The sequence below is a fragment of the Amblyomma mixtum genome, chromosome 3 (genome assembly GCF_055824585.1).
Source record: "Amblyomma mixtum isolate Tamu chromosome 3, ASM5582458v1, whole genome shotgun sequence".
Classification (NCBI taxonomy): Eukaryota; Metazoa; Arthropoda; class Arachnida; order Ixodida; family Ixodidae; genus Amblyomma; species Amblyomma mixtum.
In genome coordinates, this window is record NC_143014.1 from 346,874,087 (window position 1) to 346,890,242 (window position 16,156).

Genomic DNA, 16,156 nt, shown 5'->3' on the forward strand with positions numbered 1-16,156 from the left:
CGACTCTCACAACACTCGAACTTGTGAACAATCTTGCTGGCATCGCAATTTATATTCCCGGATAAAATATTTCAAATCTGAATGAGTGCTCTTAGCCAGTTCTGCGATTTGCATGCATTTGCAAACTTGTCATTGTTTTTTTTTTCAGCTCAATTGAGCTACAGCCACATTTTCAACCTCCTGCACTGCGTACACCGAAAGAAAAAGTACTCGCAGCAATAAAGACCAATCCACCGTTAAGGCGGTGCGTCCATCGAGCTTCCAGATTGAGAATGACTGCCGTTACTATGTCTGTACTGGGGAGGGCACCAATAAACCGAAGCAGTGGCTTGCTTTCGTTTCCTGTACACGGTTCTAAAGGAAAGTATACCGCAAAGCCGTACTTTCAGAGTCAGCGCTCTTTCGTAGCAGGTGACCGCTTCCATCATAAAAGTTCCATGATACATTCATTCCTTCATTCACGCCGCTGAAGATATAGGCGTCTGCAATCTACTGGGTACGCACTCATGAATGCGGTAAGGTTCATATACTGGAACTGACATCCAAGAACACAGCGGCAATTGCAGAGCCTACCATCGTGTACACGTTTAACCAATAAGGACACAAGGAAATAGTAAGCTTCTAGTGAAATAATGCTTTCTTAACTCCTCGCATAGAGACTGTAGACATAGAAACACAGTAGAAGGTAGCAATATTAACCGCCAAGTAGTTTCTTTGTTTCAAAATGATGCAGAGCTCATGTTACATGTTTCACTCGCGATGAGGAAAAGAAAGCGTCGTTTATAATAAGAAGCACAGACAGCCTGCTCACAGAAACTGCTCCTGATGTAAGAAGTCAGTATTGAAGGGCAGCTCGCAGTTGCAGCCAGAAGAAATCTTTCACGCCGGAGTCTGAGTCTCTGGGTGGTACTTGAACATACGTCACCGTCTTGGTCAAATACTTTAGCAGAGAACACATCTGGGATTCTGCTATTTCCTCTAGCAGTATAAACACCATCTGATTCTCGCGGTCCGACTCGAAAAGTCGATGCTGCGCAAGGGTCAATTCGAAAGTGCACCACCGGCTGGCACAGAACTCTCGACTCAGCACAAACAATGATTTTCGACTCTGTGATATGGCACGGTACACGTTTTCCACGATAGGCATGCCGGGAATAAAGTCACGCTCACCTATGCATAGACGGAATCGAAGGGTAGAGGACTCGAGCGTTGGTACCACGTAGTCATGTACCCAGTGCGCGTCTGAATCGTGGTAGGAAACAAAGGCGTCCCAAAGAAAACGTTCCCTTGATTTTAGTCGCCGATATCCTCGGACCTTGACGTGCAGAAACAGGGCAAAGTATCGGATGTACCATCGGTTGGTGTACAAGGCATAGCCCGTCACTGAGCTCACAAGGATAGCCAGAATGGCGGGCACCCCGACGATGACGTAATAGTCCGGTAGACGGCATGCCTCAATGCTTGGAAGGGTAGTCTTGACGGGGCTGTTCGCCAGTGGCCCGTTATCACCACTGCAGACGACACAATTATCGCAGCAAACTTGTCTCTCCGGTTGGAACAGAAGACGCTCCACATTTCTTATGCTGCAGGTTGTGCAGTCCCAAGGGTTATTGCAAATGTTTATCGAACGGAGATCAGCAACGTCCTTGTACATAGTATCGTCCAAAACTCTAATCTTGTTGCTACTTAGCTGCAGGTTATCCACCCTTGTCATACGGGAAAAAATGGGCTCGGACCAGTTGGAGATCAAATTAGAAGAAAGCGAAAGGATGCTGAGGTTGAGGCTTCTGAAAATGAAAGGAAAGAGGATGTCAACTTTGTTTTCCCCCAAATGGAGGACGTCTAGGCTAAGCAGAGGTGCGAATACTGGAGAAGGACTTCTGAAGACTATCATATTTTTTGTGAGCCTGAGTATTTTCAGTCTGTTCAGCCCCTCAAAGTTCTCAGCGGAAAGGGTTGTTATTTCGTTATTGTACAGTTCGAGTGTCTTCAGCTGTGTGAGGCAGGAGAATGGTGAACCATACATTGCCTTGATCGAGCACAGCTCCAAACTGAGAACTTCAAGGGCAGGTAGAGTGCATAACTCGTGGTGCAGAAGACAATGTAGCTTTTTTTCATTCCACATAAGTGACTTGCGAGCACTCTTTGCAAGGAAAAAGGGGCTGGATGGAATGTAATCTTGCGGCTCCAGCTCTCTGTCCTCCATTTTTAGGCGCTGGAAAGTACGAAGTCTGCTGAACTCTTCGCATTCAATTGGCCTACCCCCTTTCGGAAGCCTGACCAGCGTAGACTCTTGGAAGTAAATATCACCGTCTGTGTATAGCGGAAAAGAAGGATCAGATGAGACCCTGCCATAAAAAAATGGCCTCATCTTAATTGTTTGTGCGAAGGTCGGGGACACGGAACTTTTGTTGAGTGATAAGAAAGAACAGGTGTAGAATATAGGCCGCTTAGTACTTCCCAGCAAGACCATTTCACTGAGTGCATATGACAGGTCTTCAGTGCCCCGAGGAAAAATGCCACCTGCGGCCTGCCTCTCACGCAGCGTATTGTCGGCAGATTTGTTGAGGTAAATGGTACAGAAGCTGTACATGCCGTAAGTGGTTGCGTTACTTCTGCCTTCTCTGGCTGTCCTCGCTGTTAACGATGCATATATGTCTAACGTATTCTCGTGTGTGTATGAGCCATCTTGGAACGCATCAATAAGAAGCGCCCTCAGTGGCTCACCAAACTGGAGAATATGCAGAAAGAGCTTCAAGTTAAATCTGGCTTGTTCTGATTTTTCCTTGAGGCGGTAATTGTAGCAGCATTCGAAGCGTAGCTTGCGGATCGTGAGGCAGTTATTTTGGTCGTCCAGAACTTTCTGCTCGCAGTACTTTGGGCGAATTTCAGCGACTCCTCTGATCATAGCAGCCTGATTACCGAGTGTGGACTCAATTTCAGTAATAACGACGCAGCTGATAGAAATTATGTCACCATATTCACGTTGTAGGGTGCAGTTTCCAACACGTAAGGGCTCTTCATTTGTGCTGCCTTTCTTGTTACAAATGGAAAGTCTGTCGGCAGCGACTATGTAGAAGCTAAGAACTCCGAGAAGTACTTCCGTCTTCATGTAGCACTGAAAAAAAAGTAGATGTTTCAATTTGAATGTGGTGAGCATAAATTCATCATTTAGTTGTTGCAGTGCGAAAATGGCTATATTTTAAGCAAATCTCCGCTCAAGGATACCTTGAGCTCTTTAAAAATGACCCTTCGTGGGGCCCACAGCTCTTAATCGATAATAATATCTCGTAAATTACCACTGTTGGCGAAATTTCCAAACAACATTCCTTCGCTACGAAACAGAAGTACAACTGCAAACTTTAATGAACTTTTTTGCTGCAGGTTAGTAAATCCAAGGCGACAGGCATTAGAAGTAAATCTGCCTGCGATTATTTTCGTATTATCTAAAAGTTTAAGGTGAACTCTGCAAATTGCGAGACAAATATTAGGCACGTATTTTTTTACGTCGATGAAGGCATTTCAGAGGGCACAGCGACCATAATAAAGTATATTAAGAAGAATTCTCGGAGAGGAGGAAAGAAAGGCAACATAGTCGACGTCATGGATTAATTTTGAACATATATTGTTTTGTTAAAGCGATATTTATTGCTTCAGGGCATAGAGGGGGTATGCATTTATGGTCGAAAGAAAATAGTGGTTATATTGATTAAAAAAGGTTGACCGATTTAATAAAGCTAAGGAGTCGGCCATGATGTGGCCCTTGCACCCAAGCAATGTATGATGAAGGATTGTTCGCGGAGAAACCCGCTGAGTCTTGGTGTTTAAATTCTAGTTGGCTTCAGTGCATGGCAAGCCCACAGCAGGTGGTGGATATCGGGTTCAGTATTGCGGGACTTGAACACTGGACACCCGGGGTGGTCATACAAGGCTCTAAATTGAGGCCACTTTAGAGTTACAGCAGCAGTGAAGGCAAGCGTGACGTGTATCCTTTGAAGCGTAACTTCCTCTGCACGGGTTCCTTGAGCTGCGTTTCACAATATAAAGAGGTACCTTGTGGTCTGACTGAAGGTTAGTTATGTCGTCGCTGCAAATAACGGTGCACCTATAAATAGATTTTTGTAGGTGTACAGTTGTATCCCTATAAATCGTGTACCTATAAATTGAGAATTTGTTAACGCAAATTGAAAGAAGAGGACCACGGACGAAGCCTTGGAGAAGGCAGCAATACACAGTTTGAGTAAGAGTCTATATTACTACTTGACACGTACACTGAAAGATTAGCAGGGCGTTTAATCCGGGTGGGAAGTTAGGAATCTGTGTTCGTGAGATGCAATTTGTAAATGAACCGTTAATGATATACTTTAGCGAAAGTTTTGTAATAATTGAGAAAGATGCAATCTGCGAATGGCTGGTTATTAAGAACGTAGTTCAGCTTTGATATGAAAGGACCAAGTTGACTGTCGCAGGAATATGTTTTCCAAAAACCATGGTGTAAACATGAAAAAAACAAATTTTACTGGAGAAAGCTCTCAAGACATGGAAATAGGATTTGTGCTAATATTCTGCACAGAATGCTTCTGAGCGCAATGCATCAGTAACTGAGGGGAGAATGCTTAGTGTTTGACTGTTACAGTGTAAAAACATTACCGGCCTTCTAGCCAAAGGGAAGGTCTCCTACCTCCATTGATTGCTTAAGAAGTTTATTAGTAGTATTGATGAATAAACCAAATTGCTGCGGAAATGCTTCGTGGTAATCAGGGGAAGGGAGTCTGAACACTTTGATCAACATCATACGACTAAATTATAAATTTGAACATGTTATGGTAGTCGTAACAGGGTGCAGTGGATAGCGAGACAAGGTAGGTTGCTGAAATAGTTCAGGTAAATGCACATTAAGAATGAACGCAATCTGATTACTAAGTATACCTTTTCCAGAGTTGTCCACGAGGGTTATAATACGATGATCGCTTTGGTTGACGACGTGCCAAAATTTTTCAGTAGCGTTTGTTAGCATGGCCCTCTGAACGCAACCTGAAAGTTCTCTCTACCGTTTTCAGCGCTGATACATATACTCTGGAAGCTAATTCGTAAAACGACTAACAAGCCTCGCTCTAACACAGCTTGGGTGATCTGTACAATCGTTTCTTTTTATTTGGTAGGCGTGGTATGTGAACAGTATTTCAACATACCAAGTAGCGCCGGTGCGTTAGTTTTAGTGCGGATAAAGAGTACTTGCTTATTAGAGAAGCGACATTTTCCAAGAACGTAGTCTAGTTACTGCCTACAGTCCGACTGTCCAAGTGCCGCAGAAGATGTGTAGGAAAGGGCATACTTTGTACTTAGTTTCTGTTCTTGTAATCACAGATAGTTAGTGATCTTCTGCTGACACAGTTTAGCTGTAAGAAGTTTAAGAGAAAAGACGTAATCAGTGATCGGCCATAACAGATAGGTGAGTACTGTTAAAAACAAGGTCCCTCTCTGAAGTAAGAGGCCAAGTTAGCATCAGTCTGTGTTGTTCCCGCCGCGTTCGTGACAAGCTACTCGAAAGAAGAAACTGGGCACCTTTAGAAATAAGCTGTAGCTAGCACGGAATCTGGATGCATTGTAAGAGCAGTGTTAGACCATGTTATGTGCTTGCACTTACGCTTATATGCCGTGGCTACGTCACCGAACAATAGCATCCAATGTCAGAGAACGAAATGAATCTGAATAGAAAATGGCTAATGGAGCTTTCTCATTTAGTATGACGATATTATTGCTAAAGAGGCAGAAGCTGTAGGGTTAGTTAGAATTGTTTATGATACTGCGGATTTGAATGAAAAGAATACATATCTCCGAAGAAATATTTTACAACCCTTTAGTGTTTCTGTGAAGTGGCATGTATCTAGTCGATGGAATTATTATTCCCTCAAGGTAGGGAGGCGCTTTCTGTTTAAAAGAGTTAATTGCAGAGTGATGCGCGTGGTATTCTTTATTCAATAGTAGTTTGTTGTATTGTAGCTGACATGATACGGCATCGGGTGAACTTCTGAAAAACTCGGTAAATTTGTTTCGATCAAGCCGTATGGCGCCTGAATAGTCTTCGTGAGCTATGCCGCCTTTATCTTTCAGTTTTTTTGGAGGGGTGGTTGGAGGGGGCAGAAAGCGCCATCTGTCATTTTAAAGCTGTAAAAATTGACAACTATTGGACGGCGTTTGTTTCGCGAGTACCGATCTAGGCGACGTGGCTTTAAAGGACTGAGTCTGGTAGGGTATCAAGCACGTCAGCTAAAACAATCTTTATTTTCTCCTCACATTGTTCCCATGATTCCCAAGAATTCGCTATTCTTTGAAAAATAAGGTTCCAGTGCTTTGATCGATCTTCGAGCTCCTGCTTTGAAGGAGGCAGAAATAACAGATAATATTTTTTACCCGGGGGTGGATGGTCCCCATTTCATGGTCTGTATGGCAGAGGGATTTCGTTTTTATTTCAGTCATTTTGTCTTTTCTCGATAGATCTTCTTTTCGTTTTATTAATTTTCTAACTGGCCATGATAGCTATTATTTTCGCAACCATTTATGTCTGCCACCTTGCGGCTTCTGCCGGCTGAGCCTGAAGATGTTTCCGGCGATAAAATAAGACGTTCATCTCTTTGGATGGCTCATCAGGCAAAGAATATAGGTGTACTAATGCCTCTGAGTGAGTCGGCGGGCCTCGATTCTTTTCAGTTTTAGCAGACCATGGCAGTAAAAAATCAATTGAAAAACAATCAAACAGCAGCATCGCAAGGTACAACTGGACGGCTGCCGCAATTCTAAAGTGGCGAATCACGGCGAAACATGCATCACAACATAGCTTTAACACAGAAAACTGCACGGGTCGGTGGTTACTCTCTATTAAACATTTCTGTAAACAATAATTTTATTACCAACCAGATTGAGTGCAAAAAATAAGCCGAAATGAAGAAGGAACAGCGGAGAGCCTGTAGAAGTCCTCCATTGTCAAAGAAACATTTTTGCAGGTCTAACTACACCGGAAATTGAATATAATGTTTAATCATGCTATAGAACACCTCCTTGTGCAGAATTCGGCCTTTTCGTGAATAAGAGAAGGTTGAATAACCACGTGTACCATTCTCTTCTTTTCTGTGAACACATGCGCTCAACCTTAATGTTAACGCATCACTTCAATTGCCGGAAAGTGGGGCAAAGCACGACACCAATTGCCCAACCATCGCCTTATTGACGAATGCATCTCAAAAACTAAATCTTTCAGTACTATTTGCTATCGTGTGGTATCGTGTTCAATAAATAGGAAGCGGCCAGCTTAAGCGCAAATGGTGAGACATTATGGTATTGCAAACTTCAAAATATTGCTTTTTGCCCAACCCTTCAGGAAAAGTGAAATGTCCTTCCCAAGTTATTACATTTCTCAGTCTTGTTACAGACCATATCAGTTCCACCACCTGGTTTTACGCGCGTCCTGTATATGCAATCTTTTAGGATTTACTACCTTATTCGCACTATTTTTCTGCATCAGTCCCAATGCGGTCGCTCTTTCGCTTCGTTCTTGTCGAATGGACATGCGATTTGGTTGGATTCGCAGTACACGCACACGAACTTTCGATCGAGACCTTAAGTGAGACCACACATTGGTAGCTTCAGTGTAAGAGTGTGTTATGCAGGTAAGCGGTCTCGCCAGGTGAAAGAGCATGCCGTTCTGGCTAAGAAGAAGATCTCTAGAGTTCCTGATGTCCATATTTCCTCATCATCAGTACGTTTGTGTGGTGGGCGGCTTTAGGGATATCAAAACTCATGATGCCACAGGTGCTGCCTAGTTCTCACCAGAAGAGCTTTCTTCTCGTCTCCTTCGTGCCACTAGGTAATCACTGTTCGCCACTTTTTTAAGTATGGACAATTATTGAACTCGATGAAATAAGGGCACAACTTTGCGGCAAGCAATGAGGACATTATATTTATCTTGGACCGTGCAGAACATCATCGTGTCGCGTCTACGCCATCCGTACACTGCTGCCAAAAACAAATTTGTGTGAAGAATGCGGTGCCAAAGAATTATGCAGCTTTATATGCAATGATACTATTAACTAGTTGTAATCAATAAATTCTTATCGAAAATTGTATCGCGCGGAAGGTAACGGTTTTTTGACAACCCTCCCGTTCAAAAAGGTTCAATTCAGAAATTTTTTCTTTGCTTCAAGAAGACCAATCTTCTCTGACTTGCAGAGAACATGCGGCGGACGATGTCCGCTTAATTTGTAGCTAATCTGAAGGCACATTCAAAAGTTAGTAGTTACAGACATCAAAATGTTTTGCCCACTGTTGCAGTTTACTTCATCCTCTCCAACATGCAGCACACTCCTAGTGGAGAACCAGCCAAAATTATATTCTCACTGGCTTACTCAGACAAAGCACTCTTAACACTGCAAAAAGTCTGTCTCACGTATGAAGGGCCTTGTGACGAACAGTGCGGTATAAGACGGCCTTAATGCATCAGGAAAAATGCTCTTGAAACTTCATATGATATATCCTGGACGGTCCTTTTTTAGCGAAGCGCCCTCATATGCTTGCAGAAATGCATGCGAGAGAGAAATACATTAAAACAACTTCCCGGCCCTTTTTTCGACCTCATCGAAAAAGCTATTCATGTAATGAAAGTTCGTGACTACTTAAGTCAACTAGGATTATTTCTTGGCCACGGTGATCGCGCTCACGTGTTATTAACTGGTCATTCTCAGGCATAAAGGACAACTTAGGACTGCTCTTCTCTCTGTTCGTCTCTATGGTACCACTGATTTAACAGTAGCTACGCGCAAAAATAATTGAATTCTTGACTCTTCACTGTGAGAGTGCTCGCTCACAAAATGGTATCGTCGAGCAATAAAAGCCTAGAAAAAGTTGTGCTCAAATAACCTCGCCGCTCTGAGTTAAGAGGAGTGTAAAAATCCTACATTTACATCCCAAATGAAGCTTGCCACTTTCTAGCACATCTGCTTGCTAAGATAATCAAGTAGAGAAACGAACTGGACACACATGTGCCTTCGAAATTGTTCTATCTTGGAAGAGCTTGTGGCGAGGTAGAAGATTTAGTTATGACCGAATAAATTCGAAGCGGCCGGACGTAAGGTACGTTTTAGAATTGTTACAGAGCGCAGAATTAAGATTCAACAGACCTGTGAACCGAATGAGCGTAGAAAGGTCGTGCTTTGCCGCAAACTGTGTCCGTGATCGAGGCGCGTCTGGACAAGCCGTGCAGTCACGGAAAGATCCATATGCCAGCTCTTCGGATGTGTTCGGGGAAAATCTCTACGCGTTATCAACTAAGTGCTGCAAGTGGATCCAGGTGATAAGCTCCTTTTGTATCAACCTTAGAACGTTGAGCAGACATCGGTCCAAGAGAGCACTGGCTGCTTCATTTATTTTTTGGTTTCTTCTGCAGCCTTTTCCCAGAGAAAGAAATAAAAAAAGACGCTAGCGCGTTGAAGTAAACAATTTTTCTGATACCCGTTCAGTCAGACGCAGCAGGAGGAATTTGTTACCGCCTGCGCCGGTGAACAATGAAGACGGTGGTTGGTTGTATTCGAGTGCAAACGAGAGCGCATCATAAAAAAAAATGGTGAACTAACTTGCCGAAGGTTCACAATACCCGCGGGTGAAGTAAAAAAAAGAAAATGTGCCTTTTTCACTTCGTGATTTTTACTCGTAAATTGACAACAACGGTGAGACCTAAGGTGCTTCAATGATTGTTGCAAAACGTGAAATTATTTTCTCGCCACTGAAACTTTTTCAAGCGGACTTAGCTTTTTACGGTTATAAAAAGCTGCGCAGGAAATTCACCGGCACATGGGGAGGCGTTAACTGTATGCGGTGCAAATAAACCAACATATGTCTGCGTGAATTTAATTTAGCGAATAATAAACAGCTAATGACGCTCTTATTCAACGCCTGCCGCGGCCTAAAATTTTTGCAGGATGTAATGACATTTATTGCCATTATTTCTGGACAAGTGCTTTAAGTTTTCTTGGCTACCACCACGTGGCGCATGGCTTTCAACATTCAGAGTAGGGCGTCGCCATCATACGTGGCTTAAAAAGAAAGAGAATGATTGAATGAGCGCCTTGTTAAGTGCTACCAACCGTTGGGCTTATTAGTACTGGCGGGATGCTGCCCCGAATTCCTGGTAATGCGGCCCGGGGTAACAATATGAGAAGGCTGTCAAAAGTAATCTGAACGTTCGTATGAACTTCTTCAAAACAAGCTCTGGGATGGAGAGAGCGACAGGTGTTGATCTTGAGTCCAACTTACCTTCTGATTGATACTTGCTCCGAAGTAATTTTTTCCCCTAATGGAGATCACAGGCGTAGAAACATAACACAAGGAAAGGAGCCACTAGTGGTGACCCAGCACTTTCAGTTGAATGTTGTGCACAGCATCAGGAAAATAGTTTAATGCTGGAGAAAAAGACAAATTGTAGGTTGAAAAAAGTTCATACACCTCGGCTTCAGGGCACTTGAGCTGATCGATTCAGTCAGAATTCCGAGGCAGCTCGCAGTTGCAGCGAAAAGAAGTCTTTCGCGCTGGCGTCAGATTCCACAGCGGGGACTTGAACATAAGTCCTGGTTTTCGTAAAATACCTCAATAGAGAACACATTTCGGATTCTGCTTTTTCCTCTCGCAGGATAAACACAATCTGGTGCTCGCGGTCCGGCTCAAAAAGCCGGTGCTGCGCCACGGTCAGTTCAAATGTGCACCAGCGGCTGGCGCAGAACTCTCGACTCAGAACAAACAGCGATTTTCGACTGTGTGCTATGGCACGACACACTTTCTCTACAATGGGCATGCCGGTAATGAAATCGCGCTCGCTGATGCACACGCGGAATCGAAGGGCGGAGGACTCCTGCGTGGGTACCACGTAGTCTCGAACCCAGTCCGCGTCTGAGTTATGGTACGAAATGAAGGCGTCCCAGAGAAACCGCTCACCGGACTTCAGCCGTCGATATGCTTGGACCTTGACGCGCAGAAGTAGGGCACAGTAACGGATGTACCATCTGTGGACGTAGAGGGCATAACCCTTCACCGAGCCCACAAGAACAACCAGAATGACAGGCCCCCCGGCAATTGCGTAATAGTCGGGGAATGTAGTTCAAAAGCGTAGCTTTTTGGGCTTGTTGGTGCATGATCATAGCGATATAATAGCGCAGATTAAGACAGGACACACGAAGAAGACACTCGTGTCTCGTAGCGACACTCGTAGCGCTCGTGTTGTTCGTGTCTTCTTCGTGTGTCCTGTCTTAATCTGCGCTATTATATCGCTATAGTCGGGGAGACGGCATGCTTCAGTGCTTGGAAGGACTCTCTTGCCGGCCGTGTTTGCCAGCGGGACTATTTCGCCACTACAGACGACGCAGTTGTCGCAGCAAACTTGTCTTTCCGGTCGGACCAAAAGATGCTCCACATTTCTAATGCTACAGTTTGTGCAGTCCCAAGGGTTATTGCAAATGCTTATTGAAATGATATCCGCAACGTCCTTGAACATTGTGTCGTCCAAAACTCTAATCTTGTTACTACCCAGATTTTTCATTTATTGATCCCTTAAAGGCCCGAAGACATTACATAAGGGGGGGGGGGGCATATTTGTTTACAACGGCGATGATGGGAACATGCATAACAATAAAAGAACAAACATACAAACAAAGATACAAGGGGTTGTAGTCATATCAGGGTTTCCCAGCAGGTTATACATCATTTATTAAAGATATGTCAAGCAATACTCGCTACAAAGAGCCCAGAAGTGATCAAGATATATGTGAGGTGAATTTTTATTTTCTCGTGGAATGTTTTGTGATCAGTGCATGCAGCGATGTCGTTAGGCAGTGAATTCCATAGTTCTATTGCGTTGGGGAAAAATGAGTTGTTGTAAGCAGACGTGTGGCCACTGATGCGTGCTATCGGGTTACCGTGACTAAGCCGGGAGGACGTTCGTAGTGGGGCGGTTAATAGAGCGTGCCGTGATCTTGTGTTATGATAAAATGTATGAAGTAAGCATAGGCGGGAAACGACGCGGCGTGATTCTAGTGTTGAGATGCAGGGTTTCCAGCCTTGCCATACGCCAAAAAGGCTGCGACCAGCTTGAAATCAAGTTAGATGACAGCAGCAAGGTGGTCACGTTCAGAGTAATGAAAATGTGTGGAAAGAGGATGCGAACTTTGATCTCTCTCAAATCCAGGATGTCTAAGCTAAACAACGTGGAAAAAACAGGAGCAGGAGTGCTAATGACGATGAGGTTTTTTCTTAAAGTGAGCGTTTTCAGACTGTTCAACCCCTCAAAGTTTTAAGCGAAGAGGGTGGTCAGTTCGTTGTTGTACAGTTCGAGTGTCTTGAGATGGCTCAGGCAGAAAAATGGTGAGCCGTACATCGCCCTGAGTGAACAAATTTCCAAACTGAGGTCTTCGAGTGCAGGTTGGGTGCATAACTCGTGATCCAGAAGACAATACAGAGTCATTCCGTCCCATGTAAGAGATTTAAGAGAAGGTTTATAGATAAAAAATGGGCTTGATGGAATATAATCCTCCGGCTGCAGGGGTGCATCCACCATCTTTAGGCGCTCGAAAGTACGGATTGAAAAAATATTATGTGAACTGGTGTTTAGTTTGGAATTGAGAAAGTAAAAGCTGCTGAAATTGTATACCGGCAAATCCACATCGGTCGTATGCGGGTCAAAAAAGTTATTTTTAGACTTGGCTCCTTAAAGACTTGTCGACTTCCTTGCGTTTCTGGGAACGGGCATGAAAGAACAGGCATAAAATATAATACGTTTAGTGCTTCCCAGTACTATCTTTTCACGTAATGCGTATGATAGGTTTTCTGTGCCTCTTGGAAACACCTCACCTTTATCGTGCCATACAAGAGGCGTACTTCTCTCGAATTTGTGAAAGTAAATTCTACAGAAGCTGTATATATGATTATTTTCTGCGTGGATGCTCTCTTTTGTGGCTTTAGTCGCTGAGAGCGACAGAAAAACTGCACCAATTTTTTTAATCAAAAGCGCTCTCAGTGGTTCTCCCAATTGGACAATAAGGAGGAAAATTAAATCTCACTTCTTCTGATACTTCCTTCAGTGGGTACTGGTAAAAGCACTCAAAGCTAAGGTTGCGAATCGAGAGACATTCATCTCCATCCCGAAGAACTTTCTCCTCCAAGAACTTCGGTCGCTATGTAGCAACTCTCCTGATTACAGCAGCCTGACGACCGACTGACGACTAAATTTCTGTGATGACGACGCAGCTCACACCCACTCTGTCATTTTCCCAGAGTTTCAATGAGCAGTTTTTGATCCGTAAGGGTTCCTCGTTCGTACTGCCTCTGTTCTCGCAAACTGAAAGCCTGTCACAGATAACGATGCGTAGGCACAGAAGTGCGAGCAGTGTTTTTGTCTGAATGTGGCACTGCAAAGAAAGAAGGAAAGGTTGGGTTTTACACACAGATGTATATTAAAAGAAATTCAGTGCCATAAAGAACATCTGTGTACACATGGCCAGGTGCACAAACACCTGCAGTCACCCCGTGAGGGTGTCCTCCCAATCATCGTAGTGGGGACTTCACGCGGTTAGCTTTCGGCGTTAGCTGCTGCACGAAGGAGGGAAAGTAAAGCGCACTGGCTTGTCGGCGGGCACCGAACTGGCCGCTACCACTGCCTCGTGCGGAAAGGAGCCAGTCGAAAGGATCATGACGCAAGATCAGAGAAATAGCTAGAATGGACGTGCGCCCCAGCCTTACGGGTCGTAGCGACGACGGTGGCTGCAACAAAAGTAGATTATCCTTGTCCTTAATTGAGAGTGGAGGAGGGCGAAAATTGCGAACTGGCTCTCAACAATGTTAAGCATTGTCTTTTTGCCGATTTGTGTTTAGGCGATTTACATAATAAAAGTATTAACATCAAGAAATGGCGCGGCATTTATTTTTCTGAGCTTGATCTTGTTCCGCAGGTCAAAAAGCCTGTTTTGTGCCTTAGCCAACAAGGTACTCCAGGCTTTGACATCTCGCAATTTCTTCGTGATTTATTCTAAATGTGGGCTTATTGGTCTTGGTTTCCGACGCGTTGCGGCAAATGCCAACATCTCTGAATGATAAACGTACAAAACAAGCTCTAAACACTCTATTTGGGTTGGATAGTTTTGAATTGGCCGCACGAAGATTTGATGGATTGATGAAAACATGCATATTGGAGTAACGGCGAATTTGACAACATTGTTTGGTTTGCGCGCAGCTTTAAGTACTTTACGCTGCAGTATACGCACGGAATCAGAACATTTTAGAGTCTGCAGACATTCTGATGAAACTGGCGATATTTGGTTGTCGCTTTTGGTGCAGAAATCGGTCTCTTTTTGTAGCAGTAAACAGATGAATGGAAAACTATAGAACTATAGAGGACAGCCAGATTAAGTCACTAAGGTAAGCTTGCGGTGTCTCGTGTGTAAGAGAGAGAGCGCGCATATCGCACGTGATCTAATATGCTAAAAGTATAGCCTTGAACAAAGTTCAATTTATTTCTTCTACAAATACTGCCAGCCTTCGCAGAAAACCTTAGGCAGGAGTGGACGTACATAGTAAAGAAAACCAAGCACAAAATAAGCGTTAAAAGACATATTAAAAAAACGTGAACACATTAATGATCCACCCACCACGGCAGACAAAAGTGAAAGGACAACAGTGGTTTGCACAAGCATATACTGCGGAATCAGCAGGAAAGATGCCAATTACAACACAAAATAGATTGATAACAAAGAAATAAATATGGTGCCTGAAACCTTACGCGAGCAAAAACACTTTGGTTCTACTACTGTAGGCGCTTCAGTTTTGATAAGAGAAATTGGACAGTCAGGAATGGCACAGCATCAGAAAGCTGGAGGTTCCACTACCGGACAGTTCTTGGAAAAAAGGAATTTGTGAAGGCTGCTTTTTTTGTACACGTATTCTTTCATTTTTTTTATGGTTTCCCCGTGTAGTTCTCCGCGTAACAGGCTCGGCACAAAAATTTTCCTGTTTTTACTGAGTTTGCTATTGTAGATTAAATGAATAGATTTCACACGCTCACAATAGCATCGCATTTGTAATAATTCTAAATTACCCTTTGCCACGACAGCAGTTGCGGAGGTACACCAACTCTATTAACTATAAATAAATGAGCTGCTTTTTATTTCTTTTTCGAGTTTTATAACATTAAGTTTAGTATGGAATCCCACATGGCCGAAGCATGTTCAAGAAACGGTCTTATAAAGGTCTTGTAAGCTAAAGTTTTAGCTTCTGAGTAGACTTCGGCAGGGTCTTTCTCATGTTACCTAATTATTGCATAGCCGTTTCCCAATGTAGGAGACACGCTCATTCTATCTGAGATCAGAAGTGAAGAATTAATCTAAGTATTTGTTACTTTTAACAGACGACAGAAATGTGGCAAATGGTGGCGAAGAAATACAAGGGTGAATAGGTGCCATATGAACGCAGAGCAGCATGAAGGCTCAAATCCGAATGCATTTGGCCTTCAATCTTCAGAATTAGATTTGAGTGAGAAAACATGAATTATTATTAAAATAAAATTGAGCTGGAATCACAAGAGCTAAGTCCACTTCTAAGGGCAAGTAAGCACGAACACCTCATTTTAAATCGTGTTTAAACTACAAGGCAATCATGTCGTTAGACAAGGCCACAGTCGTCCACCAAATAGAGGATCCAATCTCGATCCGAAGATAGGGCGCCTTTGTAACCTCGCGGGCTTTTCTACCTTTGTGTATGAGTATAATGAGCGTATCCTGAAACACATTCGTTTTACTATAGCGCTCGTGATGACTCGTTGCTGATGAAGAAGCCTTTTTGAGAAAGAAATGAGAATTGAGTCTTATTTGTTCAGTAGCCTTCGTATTGCATGTTTGACCGCCAGTACGCGCGGGCTAGTCGGTTCTCGCTTCTTTGGCGGTATAGCTGAATGGCAAAATAGCCTCCCGGTACGTGCCCTCATGGTTTAGAGTGAGCAGCAATAATGAATTGCTCGTTCTGAGCTTTGTGCGCAGGGTGACGTTAATTTACGAGTATTATTAGAGGAGTTATTCTTATCTGGCTTTTCGGGTTCAGTTTCCAGAATCACCACAAGGCTGAAAATGCG

General features: G+C 43.6%; 1 protein-coding gene and 1 pseudogene across 1 annotated transcript; both read right to left on the reverse strand.

The window, feature by feature from the left end:
- Positions 1–769: 769 nt before the first annotated feature.
- LOC149356261 (toll-like receptor 6) lies at positions 770–9,232 on the reverse strand. The gene is made up of 2 exons (XM_089577761.1): positions 9,174–9,232; positions 770–3,118 (listed from the first exon to the last, which is right to left on the reverse strand). The coding sequence occupies exon 2, from the start codon at positions 3,110–3,112 to the stop codon at positions 836–838; it is 2,277 nt and encodes a 758-aa protein (XP_089433887.1). The 5' UTR covers positions 3,113–3,118; positions 9,174–9,232; the 3' UTR covers positions 770–835.
- A 1,296-nt stretch (positions 9,233–10,528) lies between these two features.
- LOC149356262 (toll-like receptor 2 type-2) lies at positions 10,529–12,502 on the reverse strand (annotated as a pseudogene).
- Positions 12,503–16,156: the final 3,654 nt, after the last annotated feature.